The following is a 20,367-nucleotide window of genomic DNA, read 5'->3' as shown; positions in this document are numbered from 1 at the left end:
TGTAAGAATATGATTTAAATTTATTTAAACATTTTTAGAATTATGTTTAGGTAATCTATAACACCAAAACTCAGAAACACTATAAAGTAAATATATGGAACATGATCTTTATATAAATATCGTTAATTTTTTTTATCAAATTTTTAAGTAATATATTTATTTTTGTTCACACAATCATAATTTTAAAAAATCATTAATTATATAAAAGAAATTTCCCATCGTTTTTCTCAAAAGAAATTTTGATCCGTCTCAAATATTGGAATGAAAGACTATGCCGTCTAATTTGTCTAAGGGTAAATGTAAACGATACTTTAAAAATAATAATAATAAAATAAATGATAATATTTGGTATTTTATTTAGATACTAAAAATATTATATGAATCGAAGTTGAGCCCAAGCGATGAAAAGAGAGAAATCCATAAACCTTCTTTATTTTGTGACCTGACTTCCTTTATGTTGTGGTGAAAGTAATAAAAAAAAGCTCCTTATTGTGAAGTTATACGCGAATCTGAAAAAAGAGGACTAGCGCAAAAATAGATATTTTATTAGTCTATACTTTAAAGGTAACCACACACTGGCTGCTCCGACAAGCCACTAAGGCACACGGAAAAATCGGACCACCCCGACAGAATTGGCAGGAACTGAGGTTGAGTCTTAAGGGCCAATACTGGCTTCGGTATAATCCCTTTCGTGGGAGGTGTGTCCCTTCATCGGGTTGGCGTTGCCAACCACATACGTTTTATGAAGGGAGAGGAGGAGCAACCATACTGGAAGTTTCTTATCCTCATATCTAAGGTGCCCATCCACGTGGGATGCACTCTACAGGTAATCATGGGATGATTACTCCGCCCTACCCAAAAGCACATGGAAAAATCTGAATGTCCGAACCACCCCGACAGAATTGGCAGGAACTGAGGTTGAGTCGTAAGGACCAATGCTTGCTTCGGTATAATCCCTTTCGTGGGAGGCGCGTCCAGTCATCGGGACGGCGTCGCCAACCCCATACGATTTATGAAGGGCGAGGAGGAGCAACCATACTGGAAGTTTCTTATCCTCTTATCTAAGGTGCTCATCCACGTGGGATGCACTCTACAGGTAATCACGGGATGATTACTCCGCCCTACTCAAAGGCACATGGAAAAATCTGAATATCCGAACCACCACGACAGCATTGGCAGGAACTGAGGTTGAGTCCTAAAGGTCCTCACCGGTCACGGTGCAACACATCCCATAGGAGGTACGTCATTTCATCGGTAGGAGTTAACTGACCCCACACTATTTCTGTACTTATCCGGGTGGGGAGAACTAACTACTATGCCGGAAGCTTCTTATTCTCATGCCTGAGAAAAGAGTTATTTAAAAATAAATAAAAAGAAATCGATAATCAGAGAGAAATGTGACGCACTCGACATTTCTACTCATTGTCTCAAATTTTTATCTAAGCAATTGTACAAATCTGACTATTAATAATTACTGCTAAAATAATGTCTCCAATTTATTAATTACATATCTCGAACTGACACCAATCTATTTTTGGCGTACTATTTCTATTTTTGGCGTATATTTTTCTTTAAAAAAATTTAAACAATGAATACTTAGTATTATCATTATTCATCGTTAGGATTTGTTTTTAGTTTTGGAACTTAATGAAGTGCCTAAAAAATTATTAATTGTAGAAAAAAAATTTGTAGATTTTAAATTATAAAATTTCATTTATAGTAGCAAAGTTTTGCTAAAAATTACTAAGGGAATGCGTGAAGAATCAAATACTCTATTATTTTTTACTCATCTTTTACTTATAAATTATCAACATTTTTGATTTTATCCAATAAAATTGATCTGAAGTTTCATTGATCTCCAATTATGAAAATCTTATTTGAGAACAACTTAATACTTTTGATAAGATATTCACCAAAATATGATTTTATATTATAATTCTGCGCAATCAGAAATGGCCTTGAACTTCATGAAGTAATCTTGGGCTATTATAATTTCTTCAGCCGAGGATAACGGGCATGGTATTAAGAGAGTTTTTTTTTAATAATTATGTCACAATATCTGATCAGAATTTAAAATGTTCTAAAACGCCAATTCATCCATGCGGAAACGATTTAACTTTTAATTGAAAGTAAATTGTGGCTTAGTTTACGTGGTATAAATACACCACAGTTTAGAGGTACGATATCACTTGCTTCAAGTTTTCCGATCGAACAACATTAAAATGATCTCTCAGGTAACTTTCTTATATTGTAATTTTTGAATTTTTTTTTTCTATAATTTCCTATTTAACTAACTAAGTTTGAATGCTGATAATTTAATTTTTAAAACCAAATGTTCAAGAATGTTTTGTCATTGCTTAAGAAAAATATAAAATGAATTTCTAAATGTAATAAATGTTAAGTTTAGAGTTATATTAGGATCGTTAATATTTTATCTTCAAAAATAATTCGCCTGTTCAGTTTATTTTGTTTTATCTGCATATCTAACTTCTGTAATTAAAATAAAATATCATTTGCACTTAGCTTTCGAAGTATTTGACAGGAAGATTTTCTTTAAATAGTTTAATCATTATAGGTTCAAAATCCATTGTGTTAGCAATTTTTTTATTACCATCGTTTTTCCGATTGTTAGTTATATATCTTAGCTTGTTTTAATTTATTTACTTTTCTATGCTACGATTTAAAGGAAACTCTTCAGCTATCTTAAATGCCTCATTGTTATTTTTTAAGTATTATTATGTCTATTTATGATAGTAAAAATTTCAGGAAATATTGTTATTGCTACGATATTAAGGATCGAATTTTCAAATTCTTCGATGCTTTTTTATTACTTTCAAAACATACAACACACCTACCTCAAAACATATAACACATTTTCACAACCTTTTTTTCGGGAGTGTTCAAGAAATATTTCAGATCGTATCTTTTATAAGAAGAAAATTCTAAATAATATTGGGAAGTAAAAATATTTAAGAGTCCATTTATATTTAAAAAAATAGCGTGTATATTTCAGATTTTTAAGCTACTTAATATTCAATATATTTTCTTATTATCATTTAAAGTAATATAAAATTAAAACTAATTCACTGTAATTATTGACAATATAATCACATGTTATGCTGATTTTTGAGGAATTTTATTCATAATTTCATATTCAAGATTGTAATGATTATCTCATTATAACTTGGAGAATATAACATGATAACTCATATTTGATTTGCTATTAAATGACAAATATTTTCAGATCATAAACTTTTTTATGCCGTCTAATATGGAAATAAGTCATTCTTATGTATATATAATTTAACATCATATATAACATTTACTACTAAAAAATCCACTTTATTTATCACTAGAATATTGTTGGCTTTCGCCATCAAGAGTGCATCAGTTCCCACAAATATATCATGACAATAAAATTACGTTTCATAGCTTACATATTATTTGAATTCACAATGTGTACAGTGAGAGTAGATTTATTCACAAAAGGGACTAAGGATAGCAATCTGAGAAAACTCTAGTAGAGTGAATTTTTTTTCAAAGATTAAATTCATGCCTAGAAATATTTTCTTTTGTTAAATAATTTTTTTTCTGGAATCAGTAACGATTATAATATAAATTACTTTGGAGACATATAATTATCTGGGAAAGTAAACTAATTTTTATCCCAATAAAAATGATTTAATTTTGACGTTTTAGAAATTACTTATTTATTGTGTCCTATATTAAATAGCATTTTTTGCAGGTTTTCATCTTGGCTGCTTTGGCAGTGGCTGCTTTTGCCAGTCTTCATCATGAGGTAATTTCAATTTCTTTATTATTCTTGCTATAATTTTTTTTAAGAAAAATTTGAGACATGTATTTATATCACAAGTAAATAAAGACATTTTTCTTCAATAATGATTTAAAAAGTTTCTTATTATTGATTGAAGTGTGACGTATCAAGAACAAACGTTCTTAGATATCAACATTTAATAATCTATTAATCTGTCATGTTTGATTTAAAACCAAATTAAACACATTATATTTTTTCTCCTTATTAGATTGGAACCGTGGTTCTTACTTTCTCTAACTTTACGCATCCGAATCTATGATGATAAATTCTGATCATCATTTCAGTATAACAAAATACTTTTATTTTAAATTAACGTCAAAAACTTTTATAAAAATATAAGTACATTATTATGAATTTGTGTTTATCGTATCAATAATTATGCCCATTTGATTCAGAAGATTTTTCTAGAAGATTCAAATTTTTCTTCATTTTTTTTTTCAATTCGATTCACTACAAATTTCTTTTATTACTTTTGAGGTTTCTTTAATAAATATTCCTAGAGAAGGCATGCAATATTTTCATAAATGCGTTAAAATTAAAAATTTGCAAAGATTGATTGTAAAAACAACGGATGATATTAGCCACGTTTTGCAATCATCTACATTCTGATATCTACTTTTATTTCCAGCATTATTAATCGAAAAAAATTAAAAATTACTCTCTGAAATAGTGTAATCTAGATTATAATAATAATTAGTTTTTAAGAAAATATTTTACTGTAGAACAATTGGAAAACTGACCAATATAATTAAATAAATACTATCATTATAAATAATGTAATTTATAGTAGCTATGAATTGATTTTTACGCAAAGAAAACGGAAAAATAAAGTAGTATTTAAAAAAAAGCAAATTTCTATTTCCTCTAACAAGGTGAATTGCGAAGAACTTTCAAAAATTCATATATTCTTCGTGCTTTTAAGAGTTAAATACACTAAAAAATGTAATATTTTAAATTATGTATGTCGCTGAAAATTGTTTAGACAAATATCTGTTTTGTTAGATTGCGCAGTGAAAACTTATAAAAATGTATCTAAAAAGAACTCTTAAGTTCCATCATGACCAAAATATTGCAAGAGAAAAAACCCAAAAAACAACTATCAATAAAAATTCTCAATGCTATTTTTCCCTTTCAGCCTATCCATCATCCACAGCCATTCAAATTTGGTTATAGCATTAAAGATAAGCACGGAGAACAACACCGAGAAGAAGTTGGTGATGGCAAGAACGTGAAAGGAAGCTACGGATTTACCGATGCCAGGGGAATCAAGCGACAGGTCAACTACGTCGCTGATCATGCTGGATTTAGAGCTGAGGTCAAGACCAACGAACCTGGAACCGCCAACCAGAACCCCGCCGCCGTCCACATCCTCTCCGACGCTCCCTATGGACATGGAGGTTATGCCGGAGCTGCAGGGCTCGGATACGCCGGAGTCGGAGGTGCAGGTTATGGATATGGTGGTCTTGGAACTGCCGGATTGGGATATGGATATGGTGGTCTTGGAGCAGCTGGTGTAGGATATGGAAATGCTGGACTTGGAGTATATGGAGGTTATGGTCTTGGTAATGGGCAATTCAATGGTTTGGGATATGCCAGATATGGTTTTTAGAACAATTTTTGTTAGTGTTTTGTTTTAATTAAAAATAAATGTTTATTTTTTTTTTTAGTTTGGAATTGTTTTGTTTATTTAAACTGTTCTCAAAATGTTATTAATGTTGAATAAACACACAGATTTGTATTGTTCTCAGAATTCACTAATAAAAAGTTTTTAAAAAATTCATAAATATGTGTTGTTTAAATCCGAAAAACACAGATTTATTTTCTTATCAACATTTTATAATGAAGATTTATAAATTCCCCTGGTCAATAATGTGAGTATAAAATTGAAATATAAAGCCATGCTTTTAATTTATCGTACAGAAAGCACATAAATATAATTTCAATGCATTCATACTACGAATATAACTTTATCTTTAAAACTTTTGCCATTCGAAAATCGAAAAATATATAAAATTACAAAAAATTACTTCAAATTGCATAGTTCCAATCTCCATAGTATATATGTATTAAGTTCGGTAGCTGTATATTAAATAGAGAATAGAGCTCCAACACATACAAACAAAATCTTTTATGTTAGTAGAGATGAGTATTAGTAAAGAAAACTAAAAAATAAAGTTCAACATATCATGTTTCAATGTTTATCATTCTTTAATGCTTATCATTTTTAATGTATACCATGTTTTTTTATTATTTCAAATTACATTTAAATGTATGATATATATATTAATTAATAGCATTAATGATATAATCATTTGATATAACATTTCAAACCCACACATTTGACCCCCCTCCCCCTCCATATCTTGGATATCAAAAATATCTATATATTAACTCTTTTGATACTTTTCAATACTAAAATGCAAAAGAGTTCCTACATTTCGAATAAAATTATATATCGAACGAAATTTGTTATAAAAGATTTATGTATAAATTTAATAATCCAGAAGTGGACACCTAATCCCTTCGTATGAAATATAAATTAAATAAGGTTGAAGAATATTTGTACTTCATGCGTTAGGAATTTTATAAAGCCTGGATATCATTTACGAAAAACTATAAAGAATTGTAGATAAATGAAACAATTATCTTGCTTTTTTCCAAGAATCAATTACTTATATTAAAAGTGTTCCTACGAAAGGAAAGGACATTTTTATTTAAGGAAACTTTTACTTATAATTTATAACGAATTATATAATTTTATAGAGAAATTTTCAGTTTAGTTTTAAATTTATATAATAAGTAAGGCCCTTAAATAAAAGTTCTAACTTATAAAAAAATATTTTGAGCAGAATAACAGACGCGATAAGATAAGATAAAGATAAGTACGATAAAAAAATTGAGCAAATTTTATTCAAATTGTTTTTCAAATTTCTAATAGATATTATCGGTACATTTTTTAAAATTCAATTTCATTGATAATTTATATTTTTAACTTGTCTTTAGACCTAAAATATCTATAAGCCTCAGAGATGTATGTAAGAAAATTAAGAAATGTATGTAAAACGTATTTAAATATCTGGAAGCAGTGTTAGCTAATATGGCTGTATGAATGATAATAATCAGTGATTCAAACTCGTTTTTTAAGATTAAATCAATTTCATCACTATTTGGTTTAATGTTTTTGCAATTTTAATTTATATTTCATCAAATAGTTGAATTTTTAACGTGTAAAATTTGTTTCGTTACATTCGTAAGATGATTAGCAGTGAGGATGTTTTTTTTTTAAATTAATTATTGAAAATATGTTATTCATTTACTAATTTTGTAAATTATAATAACATTTTTAATTGCGTTTTTTGAAAAAGACTAATTATTATGGGTTTTAATGAGAAAAAAATGTCTGCAAAAGAAGCTGTTTCTCTATTTAAGATATAATTTTATGCCAAATTTCAAAACTGTGCTTCTAGGAATCGATTAAATATAATCATTTTCCTTTCTTTTACTTGTTAATCACTAAGTGTTCTTTAAATTTGAATAACTTTAATTGTATTATTTTCCCATTTTTCAATTCCTTTTAGTGCTATAAAGCGTATTCCAAAATGCACAAATTAATGATTTTATAATTTTAATTTTTTTATTTCTTATTTTTAAATTTCTAAAGAGGATTTTCTGCAGACGATGTTCATATGAGAAGTAAAGCATCTTTTCATTTTGCCCAAATGAGCAAAGCTATAATCAAAAGTATGAAAGTTTGGGCAGAAATATATAAATTACATTTTATCCCAAATAAATACAAATAGATCATGTTTAAGTACAGAAAAGAAATCAGTCATTTTCCAGGGGTTAGTTTAAATGGGAAGAGGATACCATACACTATAAACTTATATTTAGGAATCAATTTTGACTCTAACGTCGTTTATATCACATTTAAAAGAAATGATACTTAAAATAAGAAAACTAAATGAAAAAATAAGAAGACTGACTAAGGATACTTGGGGTCATACTCCCTTACTTTACAATTAAATAAATATATAAAAATGTACTTGCTGGAATAGCCAGGCAAATAAATAAACTTTAACAGCTTCTACGTATTACGTTGTTCGCAATAGCTAAAGCCTAGTGCACGGCATCCACAAATGCACTTCAAATTCTCAGTGATCGTTCCTACGTCGATATTACGTCGATAGCCGCCCCCTTTCTCTTTTAATAATTAAAAGAGAAAGGGGGCGGCTAAGTTAATTAGAGAAGCAATGAAGGTAGAATGTACAGACGATAGGCGCATGTTTGATTGTGAAGTATACAATTGAACAATAGAAAGTCAAAAGAATTACATGGAGCTAATATGTGGATGTTATGGCTAAAGGTAATCTATATTTATATAAAGCTCAATGTGTGTGTGTGTGTGTGTTGGCGCTCTACTGGCCAGACCGTTTGACCTTCAGCTACCAAATTTGTACATGTATACCTTGGTGGTCGGGAGGAATGTGCACCTGGTGTCCCTTTTTTTGAATTTTTAATTAGAATTTTAATTATTAATTAAAAACTAACTTCCCCTCCAAAAAAAATCTGTTTATTTTCCCCACCGCCAAATGAGTAAGGCTTCAGATTTTTTTCCCACACTAAAGAGGCTAGGGTTAACATTTTTTGGCCGATTATTTCAAACGATTCTGTTTATTTTCTTAATGTTTAATGCATTTAAAATTAAACATTATTAATTAATCGATCTTTGAGATTCATTCTGAAGTACTTTTGAATTAAAATAAAAAAGAATAAAGGAAATTAAAAGTCTCTAATCTGCATAGCGTTACTCCAACTGGCTTAGAAAAATTCACGCATTTGCGTTACCGTAACTGGAGTTGAAAATTCACGCATGCGCATTGTGTTCTGATTGTTGGCAACGGATTCGGACTTGATTTAAACTGTTTTTAGATTAGTTGTATGCTTTTGTAATTAAACTGTATTTATGTTAGTTATATATTTTTTGTATATGCTTATAATTTAAGTGTATCGTTTTTTTTAAGTAGTTTATTTTAACCTGTTTTCGACCTATTATTTTAAACGATTCTTTTATTTTCTTAGTGTATGATGCATTTAAAATTAAACATTGTTAATTAATTGATCTGCTCGTGATGAATCTGAGAAAATTTTATTTACAAATTCTTGAGATATTATATAAATTAAGAAAGATATTCTTTAGTGCCCATAAGGTTTAAATGCTCACCGACTCTGTTTTCAGTACTCATATTTTTAAAAAAAATGCTTCATTTCAATAAAAAATATTATTATATTAATTACAGATTCATCCTTTCCACTTTAATTTAAAGCATAAATTCTACGGGAGCTAACAGAAACTTAGAGAGGTACATATTACATTATGACTGAAGGCCTTTATAATATTTTAAGTGAATTACATCACTATCAAAATTTGAAGTTTTAAAATATTTTAATTAAGGAATTGCATAAAATATTTAATTATTAAAATTTTAACGAACATTAAGATTGGCGAACCGGCTGGTCGCCAAAGGCGGTCAGTAGTATATATATATAGAAGGATCAAATAGGGGGGAGGGGAAGTGAGTTGTGCATTTCTATGGTTAAGAAAATGAACAAGAAAAAGAATTTAGAAAATTTAGATTGAATGACAATACAACTGTCTTTAGGGCAGAAATGTGGCAATCAGAAATGCTCTGGAGTTTGTCGCTCAATGCAATATAAAAAGGGCATAGATAATTTCTTATTCAAGATAGGTTTTAATCGTTCTTGGTTCCGCTGGTGGAATAAAAAAGATAATATTAGATATAAAAGAAAAAGCTGCTAAACTTGGTGTTGAAATGATCTGGTCAGAGCTCATCAAAGATCTAATGGTAACGAAAAGGCAGCACGAAACGAAAAGCACTAGCCATGGAAGCTTTAGACTTAGAAACCCAAGAAATATCTTTCCTTAAGTCCAAAATCGAACTCATAAATGAGACTGAAAGACAAATAATTAAGAATTGGCAGGAGAGATGGAATAACTTAACCAATGGGAGAACTACATAGGAACATTTAAAAAAGTTTCGGTTAACCGAATCGAGGATGATTTTTATTTTAACCAAGTATACATTGGACATTGTGTATTTTCTGTACATGAATGCCGTTTCTTTGATAAAAGTTGTCAGTGTGGCATCGAAGAAAGCTCTATAAATCACGTGATCAAACTTTGTGCACTATGGCGAAACCACAGATTCAGATGTTCAAGAAAGTGGATGTTTCTTGAAGTTGAAGAACTTTTAAAAATTCCAGTCATTAAATCTCCTATTAATGACATTTTGTCAAATCTCTTGACTTTGATTCCCTTCTAATGTAAAAGAGTTAAGGTATATTTAATATCTTTCTAAAGTTTCTCAATTCAATACGTAATGTAAAATGTAATTTTTTTTTTCTGGACCAACATGCATTTTTTCCAGAAAGTCCTTTGTTTTTGTGCAAGTTCCAATATCAAGAGCCATTTGCTCCTTCGTGCTAGGTGGGGTTGCTTTTCGGCGGCCCCATCAAGTTTCCCGCATGGTCTCACGCTAAGTCAGAATATTGCTTATACCCCGACATTATTATATATATATATATATATATATATATATATATATATATATATATATATATATATATATATATATATATATATATCTTTCTATTTCTTCCTTTTTATTTAATTAGTTTTACTCAAGCTTTCAATGTTTACACCACATGCATTTAAACAATTTCGAACTATGAAAATAAAGGAAAAATGAAAGATTTATTTCATTTTTTTTAATTCGCAAGAAACTATTGATATTAATAAAAAAAATCAAAATTAGGATTTGAAAATAATTTTTATACTCTAACTTCGAAGCGATCGCAGCTATCTAAAAACCTTGAATACAAATACTGTTTCTCTTAATCAGACGCTTATTTGACTAATTGTATTTATTTTTCTATCTTTAATATTTAGGAAGTTACAGCGAAAGGAAAATTTCAAGCCCCCTCCACCATTTCTCTTCCTTGTGACAAGATGGCACATCTACAAACTCATCTGGGTTCTTTTACATTTCTTACAACATATTCCAATCCGGATAAAATCCAAACAAAATTATTCTAGTTGTTACTCTCTCTCTCTCTCTCTCTCTCTCTCTCACACACACACACATATATATATTACATTATGTAATTCCGGTAGTGCCAACATCCCCAGACGGAATAACTGTATTCAGAGATAGCCGGAATGTTTTCCTAACATCTCACTCCTTGGATGAAGAGACGCCTGCTGTCAAAAAAAAATCTTGTCATGGGAACCATTGCAATAGGTAGTAGAATACGTAGTCCTATAGATATCCTCGAAAAAAATTCTTTACCCGTTAGAAACCTAAGATTTTTAATTTTAAAAGCAGATATGAAGTTAGTTTAATTCCGAGAGCATTAAATGACAAGTATATGATATTTTCGTTGTCACGATCAGAATTCAAAAAAAGATTAAATTAGATGAATGATATTTAGTATCGTTTTTCTCGACTGAAAGTTTATTCCATGTCAAATATTGGAAACAAAGAGGAAATTTCCTAATTTCTCTGAGTGTAAATAAAAACGATAATTTTAAAATACAACAATAAAATAAATGATATTTGGCATTTTATTTAGAAACTTTTATATCAATCAAATTTTGAACCGATGCGTGCAAAAGTGAGATGCCCAAAAAACAACTTTATTTTATGGATCAATTTTTATTATTGTATGATGAAAATACTCATAAAAAAACCATATTGTGGAATAAGATGAGGACGATAAAAGAAGATATCTTCTGCAAAAGGAGACACCCCATAGTATAAACTTAAGCCAAAAATTAGAAAATTACAGAGAAATGGTAAACAGATTGCATTTCTACTCAATATGACTATAGAAATATTAATTATCAATGCTAAATATTGTCTTGAATTTACTGATAACACATATTCAATCGATATCGATCTAACTTTGGCACTCTATTCTTTTCATAAGAAATAATTTAAAAATAGGCTACTTAATATAATCACTACTCGTAGTTAAGTTTTTTTTTAAATCTTCTATTGTGCCTAAAAGAATATAATAAGCTAAGAAGTAAATTTGTACATTTGAAATTATAAAATTGATTTATAGTAACAAAATTGTACTAAAATTGCTAAGGAAAACAATGAAGAATTAAATGCATTTGCATTATTTTTCATTCAGCTTTTGCTTAAAAATTATTAAAATGTCCGATTTTGTTCAAAATATAGATCTAAAATTTTCTGAGACTCAAAGCATGATAATCTTATTTAAGAACACTCATATTTTAATGCTTTTGATATTACACATCAAAAGATATATATCTTTTGCTATATATCATTTATCTATCGTTTGATATTAAAAACCAAAATACACTTTTTTATATTCGAATTGCTTTTTCTACATAATCAATTATAGCCTTGAACTTGATGAAATAATTTTGGGTCATTATAATTTCTCACAGCGAGCACGGTATTAAAGCGGTTTATTTTAATTATTATGTCACAATATCTGATCAGAATTTAAAATGTTCTAAAACGCCAATTCATCCATGTGGAAACGATTTAATCTTTAATTGAAAGCAAATTGAAGTTGCGGCTTAGTTTATATGGTATAAATACATCGTGGTTTAGTGGTATGATATCACTTGTTTCAAGTTTTCCGATCGAACAACATTAAAATGATCTCTCAGGTAACTTTTTTATATTGTAATTTTGTTTTTATTTTTAGGGAATTTTTTTTCAAAATGATTTCTATAATTTAACATTTTAAGTACTTTAAAATGAACTTTTATATAGAAATTTGCATAAGTATACCTTCAAGAAATTCTTTTTTCAATATTAATGTATCAAAATAATAGCATATTACATTGGTTGCAAAAATTTATAAATTATAATTTTGAAATTCTGAAACTCATATCATAACTTTTAATATATAATTAAATGGGCTTCTATGATAGAAAAATAAAATACAATTTTTAGTCTTTTTCTCAAATAATGTTTATCTTTTCACCTTTCGACTCTCGTATCAAAACCATTTTGTTGCATTTGCATGACATTTTAGTATTTACAAAAATTATAAATATATTAAAATAATATGATCAGTTTCTGAAAAGTAATAATTATTAAGAATTAATTTATAATATAAAATAATACGTATATTTCAAATTTTCTAGCTGTATGACATTCAAATTAATTTTCTAATATTTCTTTAATGTATATCGAAATAAGTACTAATTCACGCTATTTATTGAAAATATAATCACACATTATGCTGAATGTTGAGAGATTTTATTTAACATTTTACATTTAAGAATGAACTGATTGTATAATCATAACGTGGAAAATATCGCATTACATTTTATTTGTTATTAAAAGACAAATATTCATAGAACTTAACTTATTATACAATTTTATTATGGACATAGCTTATTTCATCTATACATACTAAATTTAATACCAGATATGACATTTACTTTTAAAAATATCCACTCCATTTTTCCCTTAAATATCGTTGATTTTCGATGTCGAGAGTGTTTCAGTTCCCTTAAATATATTCATCTTTTAATTATATTAAGAACATATTCAATAATACTATTAATCATAACGCCAAACTTAAAATTTGTAGCTGACGCAGAAAAGAGTTGAAGGATAATAATTTGAGAAATCTCTGCTAAGGTGAAAGATTTCTTTTTTAACGATCATATCTATATATATTTTCTTTTGCTTAATAAAATATCACTTATTTGATTTAATTACAGCTTTAGTGAAATTTAATTTGGCGATAGATTTGTATTTGGAAAAGTAAGCAAATTTTTATCTTAATAAAAGCGGTTTATTCCTGACTATTTAGAAACTATTTATTGTGTTCATTATTTAATGATATTTTTTTGTAGGTTTTCATCTTAGCTGCTTTGGCAGTGGCTGCTTTTGCCAGTCTTCATCATGAGGTAATTCTCAATATTTTCTTCTTTATTTTTGATATAAATTTTTTAAGTAAAATTTGAGACATAACTTTATATTAAAGGTTAATAGATGCATTTAATAGTATATCATAACTCCATATAAAAAACAAGCAACCTTGGATTTCAGCATTAAATTGTCTACTTTATCATTATTTGAAATTATAAGCAAATTAAATTCACTGAAGTTTTTTCTTTACAAGAATGAAGCCTTTACTGTATATCTTGATTTATTTTACTTTTAAGCTATCACTATTTCGATTTTGTATCTATCATATCAATAATGACGCTCGTATAAATGAAAAGAAAACTATTTTGGACTTCACAAATTAGAAAAATATTTATAGCAAATTTTTACAGTTATATATATATATTTTCATTACTTTTAAGCTTCTTTAATGATATATCTGCTAATTATTTGTAGAGAAATCATGTAATATTATCAGAAATACATCAAAATTAAAAAATTTTAAAGGGAATATAAGCAAAAACTCACCATTATTAGTAGCATCATGTATATTTTGTTAGCATTCTCATTTTGATATCTAATTTTATTCATGATATTCATCGCTCATGGGAAAAATATACTGTCTTAAGTAGTGTTATTTATTTATCTCATGGTAGAACTACTTTCTTAAGAAAGATTTCATTCCGATTATTTATTACAAAAAATAAGATTATTAAATAAATACTATCGTTGCATAAAATTTTATTTATAATAGTTATAAATATATTTTTATCCATGGGAAAATGAAAACATAATGCAGTATTAAAATATCAAATAAAATTCGATTTTCCTGAGAAATATAAATTTCGACATATCTTCTAAAACTTAGAAATATGGTTTCAATAATTAAATTCATTAAGAAATTAGTTATTTTATAAATGCTCTAAAAATAAATCGAACAATATTTCTTTGAAAATATATTTAATATTGTTCTATGTAAGAAAAAACTTTAAAAATACCTATGTCTTTACTTAAATGAAAATTACTCAATGTTATATTTTCCCTTCTAGCCTATCCACCATCCACAGCCATTCAAGTTTGGTTATAGCATTAAAGATAAGCACGGAGAACAACACCGAGAAGAAGTTGGTGATGGCAAGAACGTGAAGGGAAGCTACGGGTTCACTGATGCCAGGGGAATCAAGCGACAAGTCAATTACGTCGCTGACCACGGCGGTTTCAGAGCTGAGGTCAAGACCAACGAACCTGGAACAGCCAACCAGAACCCAGCAGCCGTCCATATCATCTCCGACGCTCCTTATGGACATGGAGGATATGCCGGAGCTGGAGGACTCGGATATGCTGGAGGTGCAGGATATGGATATGGTGGTCTTGGAGCTGCCGGATTCGGATATGGATATGGTGGTCTTGGAGCAGCCGGTGTCGGATATGGAAATGCTGGTCTTGGAGGATATGGAGGTTATGGCCTCGGAAATGGAGTTTTCGGTGGTTTAGGTTATGCCCGATATGGGTTTTAGGAGAAAAATTGTATGATTAGACCATTGATTGTTTATTTAACAAAGAAATAAATTATTATTTTGTAAATATGTCATGTTTCTTTTTTTTTTTTTTTTGCATTTTTAAATTAATGTAGGTAACAATATAAATGCTTGTTCTTAGAGCAATATTTCTATTTTTCTTCCTCTTAGCAGAATGTCAGTGATGCAAGTGTGCAATATTTACCCAATATAATAAAAAAAAATCCACGTATTACAATGACATTTACACATTTTCCTATAAAACTATTTAAATTTTTCTCCAGCATTTAACAATTTTTTTTTCATTTTTAGCCTTTTAAAAATAAAATTTTTATTCAAGCAGTGTTCGATTTTTATTAATTATCTTGTATCCATTTTGCCCCAATAATGTAATCTTCTTCTTTTAAAATTGTTTTAATTCTTAGTCTGGTAAGATTCAATGAAATTATGCAATTTTGAACCTTAAGAAATAAAAATACGTTTGTTTGTTTGTGTTGTTTGTTTGTTTCTTATGGCACTTGCCACTGACAAGCCCGCTGTTACGAAGACAGCGATTTAAGCCTGAGGGGAACGTCTCTTATTTTTTATAGCAGCGCCAACTAGGGCCAAGAGTACGACTTTGCCACTCACGCATCATTCATTCGCTTGCACAACCCCTTTTTACAGGAGGGCACATTCACACATCTCACAGATAGAACAACCATGCCCAAACCGGGACTCGAACCCGGGACGCCCAGATCACGGGGAAGACGCGCTACCCCTATGCCAGGACGCCGGCATAAAAATACGTATATCATTATTAAAGGATGAAGCCCTTTTTTTTAATAAAATGGCTCATTTAAGTATTTAGTACTAATATTTTACTAATTATTATTAAAATAATTCAGTTCATAAGTAAGAGCGTTCTATATGAAGCATCACAATATTATTTGAATCATGTTTATTAATTAAAAATATAACTTAGAGAGATTCTGACATAGTTTTAGCTGGAAATGTAATTTATTTTTCAAAGGAAGATGAACAACTTAGAATTAATTTCGGTAATTAAATAACAATTAACAAATAAACATTTCTTTTAATGGGACAAACTTGAATATTATTTATTAAAATATATTGAAATTACTTGCTTATTAAAAATTATTGAAATTACTTGCTTATTAAAAATTATTGAAATTACTTGCTTAATAAAAATTATTGAAATTGCTTGCTTATTAAAAATTATTGAAATTACTTGCTTATTAAAAATTATTGAAATTACTTGCTTATTAAAAATTATTGAAATTACTTGCTTATTAAAAATTATTGAAATTACTTGCTTATTAAAAATTATTGAAATATGAAAATGAAACTTTCATTTTTATATCAGCATTTTGTGTTGTGAAGGTTTATAAATTTCTATTTGTAATATTGTGAGCAAGCAAAAGATTGAAACATAAAGCCATGCTTTCACTTCATTCGTACAGAAAGCGCAGAAATATATTTAGAATGTATTCGTTATATGAATACAACTTATTAATTAAACAAGCCTCTTATTAATTGGCTGAAGAGTACAAAAGCAATAACAGTTTAAAATATTTATTAAATGCAATATATATATATTTATATTTTATCAGAAATTTTTTAGTCACTAGTCATTTTTGGTGACTAATTGCCTAGCGGGATAAATTATTGCTTGAAATTTTAGTTACATACTTTGTATAACATGATTTTAATTGCTTCTTCAACAAAATAATTTCAATTTTCAAATTTTGATAGACATATAATATTTATTATCACTTTATCCATTGTGTAAGGCTCTCGCCTATTTTTCTCTGGATATATTTTGATACATTCAGTTATATCAGAACAAAGAGCAGTAATGATTGAAATTGGGCATATTTTATATTTTGCCATTGCCTCATTCTGTAATTCAATTTTAAGTTATCTATTTAAAGCGCCAAGTTTTACCTAAATTTAATTAAATAAAATTACAAAAAAAATTACTTCAACATGCGCATTTCGATTCTCCAAATTATATATTTATCGAGTTCTGTTGCTCTAGATTAAACGGTTGATTGAGTTCCTACATACAAACAAACATTCATATTTATTTTTATTACTAGCGAAGATGAGTAGTAATTAAAAAGACTATGAAAAGCTTACCATGTTTTGATTTAATTAGCGATTGTTTTCTGTTATTTCTAGATGCAGTTAATATATGAGATATGAATCTTTTTATATACCATTTCAAAGCCATACATTTGAACCCTCCATATACTTGATATCTAAAATATCGATATATTAATCTCTTTTGAAACTGTCCCGATTTCAAATGCCAATCAGTTCTTGAATTTTCATTAAAATTACAGATCGAAAAAAATTTCTCATAAAAGAATTATGAAGAAATATAATAGTCAAGAAGCGGTCATTTATTTCCTTCGTATGAGTTGTAAATTAAATAAGGGTTAAGACTATTTCTAATTATTGCTTCAGAAATCATATACGAAAAAGACTAAAGAAATCCTAGATAAATTAAACAATAATCTTCATTATGTTTCAAGAACAATTTTACCTATAGTAAACGTGTTCTTACGAAAAAAGGAAGGATTTTTTTTTCAAGAAAACTTTTTCTTAACAAGGAATTATATAATTTTATATGACAAGTTTCACTTTAAATTCAGCTTAGTTTTAAATTTCTATAATAAGTAAGGTCCTTAAACGAATGTCTTAAAATTTAAACAATATGTTGAACAGGATGAAAATCATAGAATATAAGATAAAAATAAATACGCAAGAAAAAATTGAACGCGAAATTTGCAGAAAAATTAGAAATTTGGAAAAAGTACGTAATCGTTATTATCCATAATTTTTTAAAATAAAGTTCTTTGATAATTTATATCATTTAAGTCTTCTTTAGTCCTAAAAAAGTCAATAGGCCTGATAGATTTTAGTGAGAAAATTAAGAAATATATGTGAAAAGTGTTTCGATATATCTGAAAATCATTTCTATTTATTGTTTTTCTATTATTTACTAATTATCATATATATTTTTTGCATTAATTTATTAGTTTGATATATAAAGGTTCAATTACATTTCTAGTTAAAAATACAACTGTAAAACAGTGATAAATGAACAGAATGAAGAATTCTTGTATTTATTCATATGCATTATGACAGCGTTATTAATTTCTTTTGATTTCCTAAAAATAATATGTTTGTATGAATGAGAACAATCAACGATAAAATTTGAAAACTCGTTCTTTAAAATTAAAGCATTTTTATTTCCATTATTTTTTTATCATCAATTGGTTTATCGGTTTTTTTTTAATTTTTATAAAAATTAAATTATTATTTTTGAAATTTTAATTTATATTTTTTAGACTGCTCAATTTTTAATATGACGCAAGTGACTAATTTTTATTAATCCTGAACTTTTTCGTAAATTATAAATGTTACGTTAATTGCCTTTTTTAGAAATAATTGTTATGTGCTTTAATGAGGGAAAAAGTCTATTTTCTCTACAAAATGCTTTTTCTCTATTTAAGATAAAGCGAATGCGAAATTTCAAAAACTGTTCTTTTAGAAATTGGTTAAATAAAATCATTTTCCCTTATTTTACTTATTATTACGTTATTCAAGCGTATAAAAATTGATAACGTAAATTGAATATCTTTTACACTTTTCAATTTATTTTAGTTCCATAAAGTGTTTTCCAAAACGTATAAATTGAAGATTTAATTATTTTACCTTTTTCTTATGTTTTTCAAAAGTTTTCCGATTAAAAGTAATTGGATCTGTTTTCTGTAAAATTTCTAATTATAACTCTAATAAGTCTGAGATTATCAAATTTTACACAATATTTTTTTTTCTAGTTTTAAAATATAGGATCATCAGAAAAAAAATTTAACTTCAGCAGCATACTTAATCTTATAAAAGTCCTTTGATATGTACTAGATCCAATCTGACTTTGATCCGATACTAGATTAATTTATTAATTCAAAATTTCTAAGCTTAAAAAAGAGAAAAACAAATTTAATGGATACCCAATAATTATTATTAAAATACGACTGCTAATTATATTTTATTTGAAATTTATGATCGAAAATTTGTTGCAAATCAATCTACGTACATAATTCCTTTAAATGAAAAATGTTGATTCGAGCAATTCGAACATAAGATATTGATCTTTCATTCATGTATTATAAAATATGACCTTAAAAAAATGAATATACTATACAAAAATTTAAAAAAAAACTAGTTATTTCTTTATGTTAAATAAGGATAAATATCTTTACATTAATAAATAAAAATGTTCTTAGTAAACAGAATTATAGATGTGATTGAAATAGATACTCTTCATCTATTTCAGGAAGATGAGCTTTTATGTCCATTTGTATGCTCTAGTTGAATTTAAAGGTCAAATTAAACGAAACAAATTACTTTTGCATAATCATTGAATATGTTTCACTTTATTGCTACACGCATATTATAAATTAAAGTTGCAATGTAAATATGTATACATTTATTCTTGCACTAAAGAAGAAATTGGTTTGATACATACGTATTTACGAATTCCAATCACATTGACTGAAAATGGATGGCAAAGCTGAAAGGAAATATGAAAGTAATAAATACAAAAAATATATATCGGATCTTTTTTCATGCAAAGTGTTTTGAAAACAGAATAATTGTTCTTCACTTTTTTAAAGCATTTTGTCTTGTTAGCTGGCTTAGAACACAGTTAAGAATAACCAAAAATTTGATGCATGTTTCAAAAGGCAAACTTTTATTCATCTAGTTTTATTAGTTTTTTTTTTTAAACTATTCTCTTTTCAAATACACACGTAGATAATATAAAGTTTCACATGCTGATAATATTACGTAATTCTTTTTTTTTAGTTTAAAAACATGTGTACGATTTGCAGAAATCTTGAGATTGAGTTATGTGACGATTATAAATTTTTCACTATATTTTCTTAGTAGAGGTAAATAATATTAAAAAAGAGCTTTAAGCAATAAATTAATATTAGAGTAATATAAACTTCTATAAACAATGTGGTAAACAATTTAATGA

General features: G+C 27.6%; 2 protein-coding genes across 2 annotated transcripts; both read left to right on the top strand.

The window, feature by feature from the left end:
- The first annotated feature begins 1,012 nt into the window (after positions 1-1,012).
- Positions 1,013-5,444, top strand: LOC129966287 (adult-specific cuticular protein ACP-20-like). The gene is made up of 3 exons (XM_056080705.1): positions 1,013-1,096; positions 3,746-3,799; positions 4,971-5,444. The coding sequence occupies exons 1-3, from the start codon at positions 1,013-1,015 to the stop codon at positions 5,442-5,444; spliced, it is 612 nt and encodes a 203-aa protein (XP_055936680.1).
- Positions 5,445-12,548: 7,104 nt separating this feature from the next.
- Positions 12,549-15,314, top strand: LOC129966286 (spidroin-1-like). The gene is made up of 3 exons (XM_056080704.1): positions 12,549-12,560; positions 13,764-13,817; positions 14,847-15,314. The coding sequence occupies exons 1-3, from the start codon at positions 12,549-12,551 to the stop codon at positions 15,312-15,314; spliced, it is 534 nt and encodes a 177-aa protein (XP_055936679.1).
- Positions 15,315-20,367: the final 5,053 nt, after the last annotated feature.

The sequence above is a fragment of the Argiope bruennichi genome, chromosome 4 (assembly GCF_947563725.1).
Source record: "Argiope bruennichi chromosome 4, qqArgBrue1.1, whole genome shotgun sequence".
In the NCBI taxonomy this organism is placed as follows: domain Eukaryota; kingdom Metazoa; phylum Arthropoda; class Arachnida; order Araneae; family Araneidae; genus Argiope; species Argiope bruennichi.
The sequence above is the reverse complement of the archived record's forward strand: the minus strand, read 5'-3'. Positions and strand labels throughout refer to the sequence as shown.